This window comes from Zeus faber (assembly GCF_960531495.2).
Source record: "Zeus faber genome assembly, chromosome: 13".
NCBI lineage: Eukaryota > Metazoa > Chordata > Actinopteri > Zeiformes > Zeidae > Zeus > Zeus faber.
Genome location: NC_137198.1, coordinates 25623176 through 25643272, shown reverse-complemented (window position 1 = coordinate 25643272; position 20097 = coordinate 25623176). Strand labels below are relative to the sequence as shown.

The 20097-nt window shown below is 45.7% G+C and overlaps 1 protein-coding gene across 1 annotated transcript; it reads left to right on the top strand.

The window, feature by feature from the left end:
- The first annotated feature begins 7210 nt into the window (after positions 1-7210).
- adprs (ADP-ribosylserine hydrolase) lies at positions 7211-18575 on the top strand. Its single transcript, XM_080011853.1, has 6 exons — positions 7211-7504; positions 8668-8764; positions 9982-10189; positions 11513-11700; positions 11808-11908; positions 15790-18575. The coding sequence occupies exons 1-6, from the start codon at positions 7306-7308 to the stop codon at positions 16173-16175; spliced, it is 1179 nt and encodes a 392-aa protein (XP_079867979.1). The 5' UTR covers positions 7211-7305; the 3' UTR covers positions 16176-18575.
- Positions 18576-20097: the final 1522 nt, after the last annotated feature.

Here is a 20097-nt window from a genome sequence, read left to right as displayed (position 1 = left end):
GAAAGCTGCAGCTTCTCTCAAGCCAAATGGAGGACAACATTCTCACCCACTTGCCAACACTGAAGGAAGCCACACCATCAAGTGATCACCTCCACAGGTACTCATCCATGTAATAAGCACTGCATGGTGAGTTTTCAAGGCGATTTCAAGACTTTAAAACAGTTGAGAGTGAAATGCACATGGTTTCTTCTCGCTTCACCTGCAATGTGAATAATGCGCTCAGTGATGTTCAGATGGAACTCATTGACCTGCAGTCTGACATTTTTCTGGCAGAGCACTTTAGATCAGTCTCACCTTTCCACACATGAGGAGGCATGCTCAGAAGATTCTAGTCCTCTTTGGATCTACCTACATATGTGAAGATCAGGTGTAGCTGCTCCCTGACCTCAGTTTGGTGTTGGGGGTATGTGGTGTTGGGATGGTGTGGTGGGCAGCCTGAACTGGATCTAGGTGATTGGGATCAGGGTGGCTGCATACCTGTTGCTCGTTGGTTTGTCTAGCAAACAACAGGTTAAAACCCCCATTCCCACACTCACTTAGGAGAGGAGCCTGTGTCATGACATGTTCAGGCTGCTCCTGGGCTAATTCCAGCTAGCCCACCCTCTACAATAAACTGGTGTTTACAATCCCCCATCTTCTGTCTCTGTGCTGGAGGGCCCTAAAATGCCATGTGGTTGGCGAAACTGCCACAATAATATATACACTATATACAGTATACTATAAACACTGTATACATCTCATCACCGTTCTCAGTCTCGTTCCTGCAGTCTGTCAGTATTCACTACACTAGCATTCACAATCGCCACAGCCCCTTACCGTGAAATAACACGGGTCCTTGCTTATCGTACCTATAGATGAAAATGTCAGGTCTTACATATCATATCTCATATCATATCTCTGCTCCACCTTGAGCTCATGTCTGGATAGCCTGTGTCCACTATCCACCAGACCTGCTCGATCAACCCAAGCAAGCAAGCTACCAGACACTGCTGTCCTCCTTCTCTTCCAGTATCACTGCTGCTAAGAAGACCTTCTTCAACGATAGGATCAACGGTGCCACAGACACACGTAAGTTATTCGCCACCTTCAAGTCTCTGCTTTACCCTCCACCACCTCCCCCAGCTCAAGGCAGTCAGTACTGCTGACTGCCTTGCCTCCTTTTTCACTAACAAAGTGGCAGCCATCAGCAGCCAATTCACTAAACAACTTACTCACAACCTGTCTTCTCTAGCCCTAGGCTCATCGTTCCCTGGTTTCACCCCCCTCGCTGAAAGTGAGGTATCTAAACTACTAACATGTAGCCGTCCTACTACCTGTCTGCTAGCTCCGATCCCATCTAACCTCCTTCAAGCCATATCACCGACTATCACCCCGGCAATCACACATATGATTAATTCTTCCCTAACTTCCGGCACATTCCCCTCCGCTTTCAAAGTGGCTTGGGTCGCACCACTGCTCAAAAAACCCTCACTCGATCCCAATCAAGTAGAAAACTATCGGCCGGTCTCTCTCCTCCCATTCCCTTCCAAAACCTTAGAGAGGGCGGTCTCTAGACAGGTTACAGAATACCTGTCAAGAAACAACCTTCTCGATACACTTCAATCTGGCTTCAAAAGTGGTCACTCCACCGAAACAGCCCTGTTGTCTGTGACAGAGGCCTTAAAAACTGCTAGAGCTGCTTCCAAATCCTCGGTTCTCATTTTGCTAGACTTATCAGCTGCTTTTGACACTGTCAATCACAGCATACTCCTGTCCATACTCTCAAGTATGGGCATAACGGGCAGTGCACTTTCCTGATTCGAATCTTACCTTACTGGGCGCTCGTTCAGTGTGACATGGCAAGGCCAGCTGGCTGTGCCTCACAACCTCACCACAAGGGTGCCCCAAGGCTCGGTGCTGGGACCCCTCCTCTTTGCCATATACACCACCTCACTGGGCCCGATCATCCGCTCACATGGCTTTTCATATCACTGCTATGCGGATGATACTCAACTCTATCTGTCCTTCCCGCCCAACGACCCCACTGTCTCGATGATGACTGATCTCGGATTGTCTCGCTGACATATCCACATGGATGAATGATTATCATCTTCAACTAAATCTGGCGAAAACGGAACTGGTGGTCTTCCCAGCCAAACAAGGTATTTATCACAACATTGATATTAAAATCGACTCTCTATCTCTTGTTCCTACCAAGGCTGCAAGGAATCTAGGTGTCATTATTGATGACCAACTGACATTCTCGGACCATGTTGCCGCCGTCTCCCGGTCCTGCCGGCTTCGCACTATTCAACATCCAAAAAGTCAGGCCATACCTGACCCAATATGCCACTCAACTGCTGGTCCCAACCTTGGCGATGTCCTCTCTCGACTACTGCAACGCCCTCTTAACAGGCTTGCCGGCCTGTGCGGTGAAGCCACTACAGATGATACAGAATGCGGCGGCGCGACTGGTGTTCAAAGAGGGCACATGTCACTCCGCTGCTCATCGAGCTCCACTGGTTACCTGTAGCCGCTCGCATCAAGTTCAAGTCTCTTATGCTGGCCTACAGAGTGATTGCTGGGAATGCTCCCACCTTCTTAAATGCTCTTGTAAGAGCACATGTTGCCCCCCGGGTGCTGCGCTCGTCAAATGAGCGTCGCCTGGCTCTGCCGGCCATACAGCCACGGCAATCCAGGCTATTCTCATTTGTAGTTCCACGGTGGTGGAACGAGCTGCCAAAAAAGACCAGAGCAGGGACCTCCCTCTCTGTCTTTAAGAAGCACTTGAAGACCCAGCTCTTCAGTGAGTACCTCCTCTCCTAACTTACAATTACCTAGCACTACCTAGCAGTATTTATTGTTACACTAATGTCTCTGTCGCAATGTAGTTTGAATGTTATTCTCCCTTGTAAGTCGCTTTGGATAAAAGCGTCTACTAAATGACGATGTAAATGCATATGTAAAAGCCCAGAATTTCACATTTACATTAACACACCGATTGGTATAGTATTGAACACATCCATCCATCCATTTTCCTCCGCTTATCCAGGGCCGGGTCACAGTGGCAGCAGGCTGAGCGAGGAGCTCCAGGCCCCCTTCTCCCTGGCAACGTTTTCCAGTTCCTCCTGGGGGACCCAGAGGGGTTCCCAGGCCAGCTGGGATATATAATCCCTCCAGCGTGTTCTGGGTCTACCCCGTGGTCTCCTACCAGTTGGACATGCCTGGAAAACCTCCAAAGGAAGGCGCCCAGGAGGAATCCTGATCAGATGCCCGAACCACCTCAACTGGCTCCTTTCGATGTGAAGGAGCAGCAGCACTACTCCGAGCTCCCTCCGAATGTCCAAGCTCCTTCAAGGCTGAGCCCAGCCATCCTATGGTGGAAACTCATTTTGGCCGCTTGTATTCGCGATTCTCTTCCGGCTCAGCTCCCTTCGTCCGGTACAATGCTCACATCACTGCTGACACCTCACCAATCCGCCTGTCCATCTTCCCCTCACCCGTGAACAAGATCCCGAGATACTTGCAAGGGTAAAGAGCTGGTCCACTGCTCCACGTCCAGGATGGAATCTGCATTGCTCCTCCTGAATCTGCGGTTCGACAATCTCCTTTCCAGCACCCTGGAGTAAACTTTCCCGGGGAGGCTGAGTAATGTGATACCCCTTTAATTGGACCACACCCCCTGGTCCCACTTTTTAAAATTGGGAACCACCACCCTGGTCTGCCACTCCACAGGTACTGTGGACGACATCCACGCAACACTGAAGAGGCGTGTCAACCAAGACAGCCCAAAAATGTCCAGAGCATCTCAGGGCAAATCTCATCCACCCCCGGCGCATTGCCCCCAAGGAGCTTTTTAACTGCCTCAAAGACTTCTACTTCCCCTGAGAACGTATTGGTCGGGATCAGGAGTTCCTTAAAGTGTTCTTTCCAATGCCCGACAGTATCCCCAGTCCGGGTCAGCAGTTCTCCTCCCCGGCTGAACACAGCCTGAACCAAGCCCTGCTTTCCCTTTCTGAGTCGCCGAACAGTTTTCCACAACTTCCTTCAGGCCAACCAAAAGTCTTTCTCCATAGCCTCCCCGAACTCCTCCGAGACCCGGGTTTTTGCTTCAGTGACCGCCAAAGCCACAGCCCTTCTAGCCTGCCCGTACCTGTCTGCTGCCTCGGGAGACCCCTGGGCCAGCCAAGCCCGAAAGGCTTCCTTCTTAGCTTGACGGCTTCCTTCGTCGCTGGTGTCCACCAACGAGTTCTTGGGTTACCGCCACGACAGGCACCGACTGCCTTCCGACCACAGCTCCTAGCAGCCGCCTCTGCAATGGAGGTTTTGAACATGACCAACTCGGATTCCATGTACCCAACCTCCCCTTGGATGCGCGGAAAATTCTTCTGGAGGTGGGAGTTGAAGACCTCGCGGACAGAGGCATCCACCAGTTCCCGGTTCACCCTCACTATATGTTTGGGTTTACCAGGTCTGTCTGGCAGCCTCCCCCGCCATCTGATCCAACTCACCACCAGGTGGTGATCAGTTGACAGCGCTGCTCCTCTCTTCACCAGTGTCCAAGACATACGGCCGCAGATCTGATGACACGACAAGGTCGATCATCGATCTTGGACCTAAGGTGGTCTGGTACCACGTACACTTATGAGCCACCCTGTGCTCGAACATGGTGTTCGTTATGGCCAATCCATGACTAGCACAGAAGTCCAATAACAAAGCACCACTCGGATTCAGAGCAGGCAGGCCGTTCCTCCCAATCACCCCCTTCCAGGTTTCTCCATCGTTGCCCACATGAGCGTTGAAGTCTCCCAGTAGAACTATAGAGTCACTAGGCGGAGCCCCTTCCAGGACGCCACCTAGAGAGTCCAAGAAGGCCGAATACTCTGAACTGGTGTTCGGTGCATAAGCACACACAACAGTCAGAGCTTTCCCCTTAGCAACTTGCGACCCTCTCATTCACTGGGGAGAACTCCAACACAGCAGCACTCAGCCGGAGGCTCGTGAGTATCCCCACACCCGCCCAGCGCCTCTCACCCTGGGCAAAAATCCCACCTGGGAAAAGGAAAGAGTCCAGCCCCTCTCCAGGAGTTTGGTTCCAGAGCCAGTGCTGTGCGTAGAGGTGATCCCAACTATATATAGTTGGTACCGCTCCACCTCCCGCACCAGCTCCGCCTCCTTCCCCGCCAGAGAGGTGACATTCCACGTCCCTAGAACTAGTCGGCGATGCCGAGGATCAGCAGGCCCAGGCCCCAGCCTTTGTCCGCAGCCCTTGCCCATCCCTGCAGGTGGTGGGCCCACAGGGTGGCGGCTCCATGATGTTTCTTCGGACTATGCCCGGCCGAGCCCCATGGGTCAAGGCCCAGGCACCAGACGCTCGCCGGTGAACTCCCCTCCCAGGTCTGGCTCCAGTAGGGGGCCCCGGTTTTCCTATTCCGGGCGACGTACCATATTGCCTTTGGTGTTTTTTCATTGAGGTCCTTTGAATCGCTCTTTGTCTGGTACCTCCCCTGGGACCACTCTGCCTTGGGAGACCCTACCAGGGGCTAATGCCCCCGACAACACCGCTCCCAGGGTCACAGGGACACACAAACCTCTCCACCGCGGAAAGGTGGCGATTCTTCGGGGGGGGTATTTTTTTTTCTCGACAATTATAATAAATTGTACTGAACACAATTTCTTATAATTATTATATAGATTTTTTTTAACTGTATAAAAATAACACTAACTGTCGCAAAAACACTGAACTGACACTCATCTCGCAAAGGCGGGTTGACACGTCATAGCTCCCTCCAAAATGAATGACGGTGTGCCAGATATATGGGAGTGTTATGTGACGAGCTGCGTCCATGAAGCAGCAGTTCGTTCGGGGCGCCCCGGGGGGGGGGGGGGGCGCCCCAGGGGGGCCCCGGGGCGCCCCCCCCGTTGACCTCCATTCAAACGGTGTCCAGGCCCCGCGGATGGCAGACTCCCCCTGGTGGAGGGCGTCTGCCCATGCACCCTTGGGAGCGATACCGTAAAACCGCCCGTATGTGCGCAGTTCCGCGGGCTTGAGGAGGAACGCACAATAAGTGTCCGCGCAGACATACTGCGCGTTCGCCCCCGAAAATGCGGCGTAACACGACAGCAGCTCACGTCAAAACAATAGAAAATAATATGACAGTAGTAAGAGTCTAAAACGTGACAATACGCAACACACCTCATAAAGGTAATCAAAAGGGCAACACAATTGCCAACGTACGGTTTGTTTCGTAATTTAAACCGCTGTATCAACATTTGACACTCTGCCGGGGCACGGTGCGCTCGCCCCGCCGGTGGTGCGCTCGCCCCGCCGGTCCTCCGCTCCTCCTCACTGGGACTTCTGCAAAGCGGGGTCCCATGCGAGCGCGACAGCACAAGGAACGACGGCGCACTGTGCAACACGAACTACCTCGGAGGAGCGGTCGTTGGGATCCCGCTTTGCAGACGTCACAATGACAACGAGCGGGGATTCTCGTGGCGTACGCTGGTAATATGTATGTGTATGTAAACGAAGAAATAAAAAAAACCCCTACATGTCATAAAATGTCATCAAATGAAATAAGATGGAATAGATAGAGGGAATACGCCCTTAATGCACATATCTGTATATACACAAGCATATTCCCTCTATCTATTCCATTTTATTTCATTTTATTTTTATTGTATTTTATTCTATATATTTTTATCTTATTCTACAAGTATTCAACTTACTGTATTACGTTTTAGGAGTCAGTAAGTCGGTCTATTCGAAAGGAATTTTCTACTTTTATTTTTCTCCTAGGACATATTGTATGTATGTGTGTATATTGTGTGCTATCACCGGGTGCGTTGCGTTACATTTCACTGCATATACGTATGAAAGTATGTATATGTATGTGACCAATAAAACATCTTGAATCTTGGATCTTGAATATGTCACACTGTAGGATGTAGAATATGGAAAAAAAAAAAAAACAATCTAGAAAAAAATTATTACAATTACGACGTACTTCATCAAAATGACGAGATACTTCAGTTATAATTATGACACATGACGCCCCCGTTCGCGGACATGTGCACGTATTCGCACTGGGGGAGAAACAACCACGTCCCAGGGCAGATTGTGCGTTCCGCTCTACTCTGTCAGTTACGGTAGGACGTCGTCGGTTTTCCGTGGGTAGAAGCAGCGCAGGCGAGACGAGCGCAGGCTGCCGCGGCGTGGGAGAGCGACTCTGCCCGCGGGATCCCGGACCTCTCGTCGGGGGCTTGAACGACCACGAGGGGAAGAACGGGGGCGGGGGGAGAGGATCGTTGTCTTCCGACCGATGAATGGCGATGACGGCGGTCAGGGCGATCGGGGCCGGAGCCGGGGGAGCGGCGGCGGCGTCTTTGTCTCGGTTCCAGGGAGCGCTGGTCGGGGCCGTGCTGGGCGACTGTGTCGGCGGGGAGTTCGAGGGCGCGGAAGAGGTGCCGATGGAGCACGTCCTGAGGCATCTGAGCAGCCTGCATGACGACGCCAAGGGCGACGGTGAGATCCGGGGGGAGCCCGAGGGAGGGACGGGTTCATCTCGTTCACGAAAATGAAAAACCGTTCACTTTTGTTTTGACACGGGCCTTAGTTTCTGTCCATGCCTGTGGAAATCCGTTCGTCCACATTTCTATTGTCGATTTTTAGGTGTTTTGTTTTTTGATTAAATCATCCTTAGTGAATTCTTAGGTTTATAGTGTATTGTTTTGAGCTGCTGTAACACATCTGTCTGTCACTAACACATACGGACGCTATGACGCCACTTATGACGTTGCTGCACTACGGTTCAGGTTGCACTAAAGGGCACTTTTGCGTCATAACCCAATAACGCTGCTTTATTTACTTACGACGTTGCACATTGTTTTACTTCATTTCACTCTATGCTGTGTATGCAAAACGCCTCATTACAAAAGTGAGGATATATATATATATATATATATATATGTGTGTGTGTGTATTATTCACGGCATGCAACTCAAAATGCTTTGAAAAAAAATCCACCTTTTTCCTGTTTTCACAAATTGAATAAAGGTTTCACAAATTTGAGATGAGGTTGAGTGTCCGTACGATAACACCAACAATTTACCGTGTGTTTCCGTTGAAGTTCAGCAGCAGTTCGTGTCTCATTGGAGACGCGGCACGTTGCTGAAAATTCCGAAGACTTTGAACGCAGCGTGAAGTGAGACGCTGCAAATCGGCCACTGCAAGCGCCGCGACTTCAGCGGCCTGTCAAATCGTAACATTAAAAAGCGAAGAAGCAACATAATATCAATAGGTTAATATTATGCAAACGTAAGATGTTTGTCATCAATTGAGACTTTGAAGATCTAAGTCATTGGAGGCTCAATGAAATTACATGCACAGTTTGCACAAATAGACCATTCTCTGTATACTCCTTTTTCCGTAAATACTTGTATCTATTTACATCTCATAAACAAAAAATAAATCGCATATAAAATACAGCAACACATAGGAAAAAGTGGCAGAGAAATAGCAAACAAATATAAGTCACAAGGAAACTTTATACTTACACAGCAAGAACAGTATCTTAAAAATGTATGTGTGTGTGTGTGTGTGTGTGTGTGTGTGTGTGTGTGTGTGTGTGTGTGTGTGTGTGTGTGTGTGTGTGTGTGTGTGTGTGTGTGTGTGTGTGTGTGTGTCAGGGACCCTGGAGTACAGCGACGACACGGCCATGGCGCGGTGCGTCGTCCAGTCTCTGCTGACCAGGGCCGGCTTTGACGAGCGGGACATGGCTCGCAGGTGACTTGTTGAGTATTATCCGGGATTCTTACCGGGTCCTTGTACCCTTTTCCCACTGCTCCAACAACTGGGTAACATCTGCCATTTGTCATTAGTGGGAAAGGTCAGGGTTTCCTTCCTGGGACAAATGACCCTGCAATAGTCACGGGTTTTATCGGCTCCAGCTCTGATCAGCTGTGATGTGGAGAGGACACCCGGGTCCACCCGCTAATTTTGGCCCCTTTACCTGGGGGTTGCGACGCGCTTTGAAGTTCTGGATGTTGGGGCCTAAATAAAAAGGAATATCCGTGTGTCATTAGATCATTTAATATACGATTTAGAATCCAAAATCAGAAGTTATTGACTTTTTTCCTGCATGTGGGACCATGACATTTTTTGATTGTGGGGAAGGCTCCATGGGGACCACAGTGGAGAACCCCTACGCTCCCCGCCGGGCTCCGAGGGACTCCAGCACCGCCCCAAGCTGGTCTCCGAACCGCAGAAGGACCGGCACCGGGGGCTGCCTGTGCGCTAGTGTGGGCATGGATACTCCATGCTGCTTCTATTGTTTTTTTTCCGATCACACTGCAACCATGACACTCCCCTTTTCCAGCAGGTTCCTGACATCGAACATGATGCACCAGACCAGGAAAAAAAAGAAAGGCATACTTGTCTACTGGCAATGGTTAAGGCATCAGTTGCTTATTTTTAGCGGGTTTACCCCGAAAACAAAGCAAAAAAAAAAACAACCTGGTTCCAACCAGCATTAGTGGGTATAGACCCACTAATTCTGGTGTAAAAATGTTATGAAGAGGTGCTTGAAGCGCTTGAGTTTCATCTGGAATAAGTACCTTGAAAATCGTGCCTTTTGTGCTGAAGTGCTTAAAAAGTCTTTAAGAAAAAAAATGAAAACCTGTGATATTCGCCCTGGTTTTGTTCTTAAAATTGTTACGTAATAGACAAATTCCAGGATGGCTTTTACCACATACACTCAGTGTGCACGTCATTAGGTTCACCTGTACAATCCAATGTAATCCAATACACCCGCTCAGCCATGAATTTTGCTTTGTTACCTATAATGTTCATGTTTGTGTGTGTGTGTGTATGTGTATATATATATTAGACAATGAGACTAAGATTATATTGTATTTGAATTGATAAAGATTACATTGAAAATTGATGATATTTGTTCTAAGTACTTGAAAATAAAAGATTAATCCGAATTCTCTCCCCTCCAGGTTTGCTAAGGAGTACAGTATGTCTCCAGGTCGTGGCTACGGCTCCGGTGTGATCCAGGTTCTGAAGAAGTTGGCTTCCTCACAGCTCAGCGACGTCTTCCAGCCGGCCCGGGACCAGTTCAACGGCCGCGGCTCCTTCGGCAACGGCGGCGCAATGAGGGCGGCGCCCTTCGCGCTGGCGTTCCCCGACCCCGCTGACGTCAAGCAGGTAAGGAGATATACACACGAGCTGGTTCTGTTTGGAATCGCGGCGAGGTTGTGAATTTTGATGAAGAGTCCCGCTGCACAAGTTATTGTTGGTGGTTTCATTGGGGCTTGGCGAGGTCAACGCGAATAGCAATTCAAAGTGAATATTTCATCGCATAAAGGGACCTTTTTTGGTGAGATAAAATGTTATTAATCTTTGGGGGAAAATTCAGGTGTCGGATCAGCAAAAAGCAGTGCAAGTCAAGAAAGGGGATGGATAGATGGATATATAAGATGGATGGATAGATACTGTACCGAGATGGGTGAAGAGATAGATCGATGATCAATAGATGGATGGATGGAAACTAGAATAGGCAATAGAATGACATGGCGATACACAAACATCAAAGTTAACTAGATGGAAAATAGTGTGAAAATACACAATAAACATAACAATCAAGCAACAAGCAAATTCTAATAAAAATATGGCAATATACAATGAACCTGTTGATAAACAATACATATTAACCATAAAAGTAACAGTAAAAAATACAATAAAACAACAACCTAAAAAATCAATTGAAAAAAGAAGAGTGGAGATAAAAAAATGTAAGATAAAAATAATATGTACACTGTGTGTGTGTGTGTGTGTGTGTGTGTGTGTGTGTGTGTGTGTGTGTGTGTGTGTGTGTGTGTGTGTGTGTGTGTGTGTGTGTGTGTGTGTGTGTGTGTGTGAGACTCTTGAAGTAAGGTGTTTTGCATACAGTGTAATGAAGTAAACAATGTAATAACCAAAACCCTATATATATTTCTTCCGACCAATAGCCAATCCTCGTTACAAGATTAAAATCTACTATTTAAAAAGGACAAATGTAAAGAAAATCATATCACGATCATGACAATATTCCGACTTGTTGACGACTTTCGGGATGTGCATGATTACTTGAGTGCTCGATTTTGACGTCGGTATTTATTCAATGTATAGAGCAATTACATTTTTACTAGAGGGTGCACACAATTAGGCACACAAAATGATCGCATTACTTGAAATAATATATAATCCAGTCACACACTGTTAATTCATTTTAGACAGTTCATTATGAACATAGCATTTTCATTTTGTTACTAGTAGCGCGATGCTTAACAGTAGTACTGAGCTCACTGTTGCAAATGCTGCAAACGGCTGTTATGTGAAAGTAAGTAAGGTAGTCACACAACAGGCATTTAACTTTTATCTTCTGTCGGAAGTTAAGAAACCAAGACTGGATTCAATCCAAGGAGTGCAGTTTGAGCCGAAAAGGAACCAATTAAGACAAAAATTAGAATTTCTTCTGACCTCCTCCAGTACAGCCGCCTGGGAGCCATGCTGACCCACTCGTGTTCGCTGGGCTACAACGGCGCGGTGCTGCAGGCGCTGGCCGTCCACCTGTCCCTGCAGGGGGCGCTGGACCTGCCCTGCCGCTTCCTTGACACGCTCATAACAGAGATGGAGGAGGTGGAGGCGGAGGAGTCCGCACGCAACGACGCAAGAGTGTGAGGAGCACATCCATGTCCTCTCTGGGGCCAATAAGTTACCTTTTGAAACTATATGTGACATTTCAGGTATACTGTATGTGAATTATATCGATATTTTTTGATAGGCTGAAGGAAGCAGAGAAGCCATTTTGTGAGAGACTCTACAGAATCAAAGACCTCGTTGACCGGAGCAACGTCAGCATCGAAGAGGTCATCTCCGAACTGGGTCAGTATCCACAATATGTCTGTTTTTATTTATTTATTTACTCATTTATTTTTTCATCTTCTAGGATGATGTTGTCTTTCCCTTTTTTGCGGTGAAATAATCCCACGGCACACTACCACTGTCCTGTTAACCCCTAAAAAAAAAAAAGTCAACCCATTTTAGCATTTTTAATTTTCTTTTTGTATCCGTCCGGGAGAACAGCACCATCCGCGATTGATTAACTAGTGGACCCGTTCTCTGATATTACGTTAGAACGAGTACTAGGACACGGCTCTAGTCTCTCCAAAGCAGGAAGCGATGCCGCGTTCAGGGGCTCAGAAAACCGTAATGCGTGTCGTAGGTGATGCGTTCAACTCGGAAGACCGTCGGCTACCACACCACAAGTATATTTCCGACCTTTTTTCACCATACATACTTCATCCCTGTACAGTTACCTCAAACATTTTAGTTAAAAATAGACAAAAAACGAAAACTAACTGAAACGATATTGTTTACTAAGAAAAACTAAAATATAAAGTTAAAATATAGGAAATGTCTTAACTTGATCTTTTTTTCTTGTCAACATATAGTTGTTATAATACAAAAAACAATTATCTTTGTAGACAGGCAGCATTAATGAGCTCAGTCCTCATCTGGTGGAGAATTACTTTTAAATGGAAGGCTGCAAATTTGAATTTACCATTGTTAATGAGGGGAAAAACAGCTCTGCTCAGATTCTTATTGTCTGTATGTTGAGCATATACTGTACATGTGGGTGTGAGAGAGAGACAGAGACTAAGTGTGATCAGGCCAAGTGTGACCAGAGGAGTTAGTGTTATCACAGCTCTTGTCTGTCCTGACTTGTTTCTTCCCCTCTGAAGGTTCAAATTATGTATCAAGAGTATCAGATGAAACCATAACTCCAAAGAATTGTTGGGTTACTGTAATAAAGCTTTTAAACATTCTTTTTTCACATTTTCACTAGTAAGCTGACTTATAAATGCATATCTTAATTACTGAAATTATAAGGTGACTAAAAATGGCAACCATATTTTCAGTTTCGGCAACCAAAAGTTGATGCCTGCCACTTTAAAAGTTAGTGTTGAGCCCTGAAAGACTCGGGAACAATCCGTTCGTAGTGCACAACCCTTAAGAAGAAGATGAATCTTTATTTGTCACACGACACGCCACTACAACACATGCACACACACACACACACACACACACACACACATGCACATGCTTTGGATGGTGGCCGGTGAAATGGGGCCTCTGCATTTGACCCCACCTGGCTTGTGTGTGCATCACTGGTCAGACGATGATGTGTGCATGTTTTTGGTGGGGGTCCTTACTGACGTTAGGTGGAGGAAACCCCATGTGAGCATGGGGAGAACAGGCAAACTCCACACAGAAAGGCTCCTATTTGGGAGATAACCCGCCGGAGCACGGTGCCAACAGCGACCCAGGCAGGAATCGAAGCGCAGGACCTTCTTGCTGTGCATTTAGATGTACTGGGCCACCGTGCCACTAAATGCAGTCGTAAATCGCTCTTACTATACTCTTACAAACTGAAAAATTACTGACATAAGTTAGAGATGCACTGGTTGACCGGCCATCAATCCGAACCGGCTGGCTTTTGCTCTAAGACACAGACGCCGGAGAGGGATGGACAGTGCAGCAGAGCACATGGAGCGGCGCATGGACAAAGCTTCGTCATTTGTGCACACAGAGAGGATGTATGTGGACATATGCACGCCACATTTTTATAAAAAATACATTTATTTAAATTTAAAATGAAAACATTTAACAGGTCCCTTTCCAGAGGGCCTGGTTCCCCGGAGCAGCACGGTCGACCGGCCTCCTTCCCCCAAGGCGATGACAGACTGGCCCCTCCTCCCTTCTGGAGCGTAGGGCCTCAGGCTGCGGCACTGGCTGGTGAAAGCGTGGCCGGACTTGGCTGTAGCGGGGGCTGCTTTGAGGGTTGGCCCGGCTGCTGGTGTGCTGGATGGTCCCAGCGGTGACTGCTGGGTGGAGGAGCTAGCAGCAGACGGTTACCCATCGTGGTTGCTGCAGTTGCTTCTCCCCCCTGGTCCTCAACCGGACCCCTCGGTGCTGCTGCCGCCAGTCGGGAGAGGGTTGGTGCTGGGGCCGCCCACTGACCCGGGCGTCTTTGGACAGCCCTTCTGTGTCCCTTCCCCATGCCGATGTCCCTGTTCAGGTGCCACTGTGGTAGTTCTACCTACCACACGCCACCCAAGTGGCGTTTGCAGGGCCCTCCGGCACAGAGACACAGATGAGCAACAGGTATGCAGCCACTCTTGACCCATCACCTAGATCCAGGTCAGGTGTGGCTGCTCAAACCATCCCATCCCCACATCAGAGTCATCTTGGTGTCACTGCCCTGTCCCCCAGTGCGGTCCTCACCCCCTAAGTGACTCCACTGCGCTCCATGTACACAAGCTGCATTGGAATCATTTTCCAAAACAAGGCTCAAGTCAGACCATTCTGTTTTGCAGAGAACTAATTTCCCCGAGAGTAAGTCAAGTATACAGAAATAAAAAATATTATTTAAAACAAAAACAACTGCTGATGCTACATGTACGTAGCATCTTTGTTTTTCTCGTTGTGCTTAATATGCAGTTCTTGCCTCTAATTTCAGATGGCCACAGAGATTTTTTTTATTTAAGGCCGGAATTGGAATCGGCCGGGAAAAGTCATGATCAGTGCATTCCTAAATTAAAGTCCAAGGCAAAAGAATGCCTTATCCATATTTGGATTTGGCATAATCCATATTGAATGTCACTGATTGACACTTTGCATTCCACCAAAATCGATCATTTTGACAGAATAAAGTAGGGCTGCCCCCTGAAAGTCGACGATTCGAATCATCAGTAGGAAACCCGTCAGTCGACTGAGATTCTCCAAGTCGAGCAGTCGTTTTTGTTTTTTCAGTCAGTGTGCATAACAATAACAGGATAAAACCGATAGCAGCTTACAAAATGCAAAGGGATAACATTTCAATTAGGAATTATAAATGAGGGGAATCATGAATATATTTTTATGTGTGAATCGGCGCGTCTGGACACTGACACAAACACAGCTCTCCGTGCACCCGGTTCCTCCAAATACAACAACTAAAAACAGTGTGGGGGCGGGGTACGGAGGAACGGGGCACGAGCAGGGATGGGTATTGTTAAGATTTTAACGGTACATGTACTACTACTCTTAGTTACTGCTTATTGATCCAGTACTTTGACAGCACTCTTATCCGTTCTTTTTTTATTTTTTAAGAGAAAAACAAATTGAGAGCAGAATAAACACAGATTTTTTTTCTGCGCATTACGCATCCATGCATTCTCCATGCTGTGAGTGAGTGACGTCGCTCACTCACAGAGTCTCCTCGTGTGTGTGAGAGCCAGACGGAGGGAGCTGGACCCGCCCCCCTCGCGCATGTCCCCATATCTCTGATGGCGATGGAGCGGGAATGAAAAAGGGAGGAGAAAAGTCTCTTCTGACAATAGCGAAAATGCTTCTTAGACAAATTTCTTAATCTTATTGCAATATAGCAATGGGTTGTATAGCCTAAATAATATAAAATCCATATTTTTTAATTTCAATATATCTTCAACTTATTTCAACTTCAATACCGTTAACAGTACCGGTATTAATACCGCTATTAATGTTTAATTTGTTCAAAAAAGCATGCAGCGTTTCCCAGACATTGATTTATCTGTGGTGGCCGCCACAATATCAACCTTGACCGCCACATATTGATATTCTATTTTATCTAAAAATGAAAATGGGTAAAATCTTACGTCATTGTAGACACACTGACGGACCCGTCTGTGAATAGCCCCTCTGAAAGTCCCTGCGCAGCTTGATTACTACTTGTTTTCCCCCAGGAAATGGCATCGCGGCGCTCCACTCTGTGCCCACCGCCATCTTCTGCGTCCTCCACTGCCTGCAGCCACGGGAAGGCCTGCCGCAGTGCTACGGAGGCCTGGAGAGGACAATGGCCTACAGCCTTGCCCTGGGCGGGGACACGGACACCATAGCCTGCATGGCGGGGGCCATTGCCGGGGCCCACTACGGCGTGGAGGCCATTCCCGAGGCGTGGCTCAAGTGTTGCGAGGGCGTGAAGGAGGCTGAGGTGACCGCCCAGCGGCTCCACGCGTTACACAACCAGGCGCCGCCGGGGGGCGCCAGCGGGAAGGGCAAGCAGGCCGGCGGATGCGGATCGGCGGGAAAGCAGCAAAGCGGCAAAGAAGAGAAGTCGGCGGTGGAGTGATTCCCATATTTGGACTCCATCGGACAAGTCAATTGGACACACACACACACACACACACACACACACACACACACATACACACACAACAGAAGAGATCACACTCCTCATCTGGAACATCAAGTTCATCCCATTTTGTCAACACCTACAGTGCCGTGGAAAATAAGCACTTGGCCCTTCCAGATCACCACTTTCATTGCATATTTGTCACATTGAATGATTTTAGATCTTTACACAACATGTAATATGAGACAACGGAACCTGAGTAAACCCATTTTTCTTTCATTATAATGATAACTGGTCGCACCTCCTTCAGTGGAAATGACTGCACCCAAAGTGCTTCCTGTCGTTTGACATGAGTGTCTCATCTTGCGTCATACAGACACAAGATGAGGAAATTTACGTTTCCCGTCTCGCTACTCTCCGCTGATCCCTTATTTATTTATTTTAACTTTTTGCGCGTCCCCGTTTTCCCCAAACGGCCAGCTGTACTTAAATCCTCATCGTCAACTCGACATCCGTCGGCTTACAGTGGCACTTTTGCAAAAATATATCCATGTGGGCAGGCAAACGATACAGCAATTTCTACTTCATCTCGAAAAGAAAACGTGCAGCACACTGAATTCTAAGCCTTCCAGTGATCGACTGCGACTGCTGCAGACACAACCTGTCCTGATGTATTATGGGACATACTGTTTTTTTTTTTAATCAATCCTGTCAGTTGCTTGTTTACGATTTATTTTATTTGTAGTAATGTATGTATTTGACCTGGTGGAACGATCCAACATTTAATGATTTTTTAGCTGTATTATGTTTAGGCCAGATATGCCTATGAAATATGTTTTATAGAATTTGGAACTATGCCCCAAGACAAGAAAGGGACAACAAGTTATATATGCACATCATGGGTTCATTATAACATTAAAAAACAAATACAGTGGTACCTCGACTTACGACTGTAATTTCGTTCTATCGTATGTTAAAACAGTCGTATGTCGAAGCAATTTTTCCCATATGAATTATGAAATCATGAAGGGTGAAAATAAACAAAATACACAGCACAAACACAGGAAATATGGAAAAAAAAAATCTAAAAGCCACGAACTACGTGCACACAGGATGTGGGTCGCCTGCTGACTGGCTGCTGACTGACTGACTGCTCACTGACTGCTGACTGGCCGCCGACGCGCCAACTGTAAATTTCCACGCTCGTATCTTGGAGCAGTCGGTCGCAAGTCGATAAAATTTTTTGCCACTATCGCTACTCGTATCTTGGATTAGTCGTAAGTAGATGCAGTCGTAAGTCGAGGTACCACTGTACTATAATTGTGGTCAAATGCAATTGTCTTATACATGTGTTTGTCTCGAAACAGAGAGGCCTGCACTTCTTCTTTGAAGGGTCTTCTGGGAACATCCTTTTCCTCTTTTGTGACTTCCTGGACGAGCTGTCACTGAGATTCACCATGGTTGCAAGTGTTCCTCTGTTTGGATGTTCGGTTGAAGTCCTGGAGCCTTAAAAATGTCTTTGTGACCCCTTTCCGGACCGAGGTATTTCAACCTGAAACCGGCCGCTCACGCCCGAAAACCAAACTATGTGTCTGAAAAAAAACCCAGTTTCTGCTAAAATGTGAAAGATTGATATCAAATGACAGGAAGGGTGTGGTCGCAGTTATCGCACCTAAAAGCTTAAGGCGGGGTGGGCAATTACCTTTTCACACTGATGATATGGGAATTTATCCTTTTTTCCCATTAAATACATAAAATAACAATTTCAAAATATGTCTTGTGTGTTTACCCAGGTTCCCTTTGTCTAATATTACAATTTATATCAATATCTGAAACCATTCGTTGAGGTTAACCAGGATGGGTACTCAAGTACTTTTTTTTTTTCCACAGCACTGTACATATACAACTCTAAAGTGTTCTTTACAAGGGTTTTTTGTTTTTTTTCACGATTTAAGCATTAATTTAAAAAACCCACTTGTCACCATTTCTTAGTGTAAGGTACGTTGTCCTTCTCGCTCCCGTGAAGATATTTGTTTTTAGATCCGAGCGCTATAGAAAAGCATCTGTTGTGTATACTGTATAGTACCCCCAAAACGACCAATTAAAAACACGGGCTTGTAAAAAAATAAGGAATTACAGCAAGAAGTACAGAGGTTTCTAAGAAGTTTTTATCTTTCCACGTGACGGAAACGGCTCGCTGATGGATGGGAACAGACTCCATTTCAAACTTTCCAAAAATAGAACATAAAACATTTGTACAGAGGAGAAGGTTATCCTTGCTCGTCCCTATTTTGTGCTGAACAATCTCTTGTCACGTGAAAATTGCACTATGGATTTACCAAGACTTGTTTGATCATTTTGATGCAAAACATTATTTAATAAACTCTTTGTTGTTTATTTATGATTTCCTGCCCAAAGGCTGGAAGGCTTAATTTTGTTAATTTTTTTTAATTTTATTATAAGGTTTGGAGCCTGTAGGTGTTATTGTATTTTTTGTTCAAATTTAAATTACTATTCAGGTTCGTCTTCAAGTTTTGAACAATTCCTGTGAGGTGGTAGACTCGAAGCAGTGCTATTCAAACTGCGGAGCGCTTGTGGAGTAACAAAAGAAAATGAAAGCAAAAATATTAATTTTTTTGTTAAGAAAAATAATTCCAATAATTAAAGATATATATGATGATTTTTTTTTAATGTAAGCTTTAACTTTACATAACTAATTACATTTCTTGAAATAAGTTCATTTAAAGTTTCTAAATTGAATCACCAATAACGTCGTGTGAAATCTCTATTTTCCGCTGTCAGCCTGATGTTGACGCTCCAGAAAGATATGTTGCTTTTACTCATTTGGTCGGAGTTACTTCAATGTTGCACTTGTTTGTAAGCCATACCCTCAATACCCAAATCTCTCAATCTCTCATCTCTCTCTCAATCTCTCAAAACCATCATAGTTTAATTCATCGTTGACTTTCTATCCTTGGACTAAAGCCAACACCAGGTGGTAGCTGGTGGTGTTTGACCATAGATCAGAAAAAAGTATATTTGCACATACAAGGAAAGTGACTTGGTGAGGTTGGTGCATAAAAGACAAAAAGCAACATGATATTAAAAAAACAATTCACAAAATACTGAACAAAGATAATATAAGATAATATTAAAATATTATTTAACAAGCATTTACACACCAAGTTATTAACCAGGGAGTAAGCGTGAATATTAAGATTATGAATTATTATCCTTAATATTAATGTACCAATAATGTTTTGTTAAGGTATTTTTACTATTATCATTATTAATAATAATAACAATAATAATAATAATAATAATAATAATAATAGTGGTACAATATCATTATTTTGTCATAAAATAAATAATGAAAAACATGGAAATTAAAATAATTATCCATGAAATAATAATAATAATAATAATAATAATAATAATAACTTTATAAACACAAATAAAGACACAACTACACAAAAAACTACAGAAGTTCTGATATGACAGGTATATATCGGTACTTGTCTCATCTCCCTCATGAGAATTTTGTTGAAAAACTTGATCAATGCCTTCAATGTATGACTCTAAATTTATTGAGGACTACATATGGTGCACATAATTGTGTTGCAAAGAAACACAACACCTTTGGAGTTACCTGTGGCTTCATTTCAGTGATGCCACTAAACCAAGAGTAATACATCTAAAATAATTCAGATGAGCTTTTGGTGATGGTGGATTTCTGTAACTGATTAAAATATATTGCCATGTATTTTGCATTCAGTGACAGGCCATTTTTTCAAACATTTTAAACATTGGTACACCTGTGGATTTTCACTGAAGACTCAAAAATTGTGAGCCACTGGTCAACACCATGTGTGAAATCATTTTCCCTTCATAATACGTATGTGTACCTAACCCCCAAAGT

Excerpts from the sequence above, each read along its gene's own strand:
- adprs (XM_080011853.1), top strand. The coding sequence starts at position 7,306 with ATGGCGATGACGGCGGTCAGGGCGATCGGGGCCGGAGCCGGGGGAGCG. Across the intron at positions 8,765-9,981 it reads GAGCGGGACATGGCTCGCAG|GTTTGCTAAGGAGTACAGTA; the intron begins GTGACTTGTTGA and ends TCTCCCCTCCAG. Across the intron at positions 11,909-15,789 it reads AGAGGTCATCTCCGAACTGG|GAAATGGCATCGCGGCGCTC; the intron begins GTCAGTATCCAC and ends GTTTTCCCCCAG.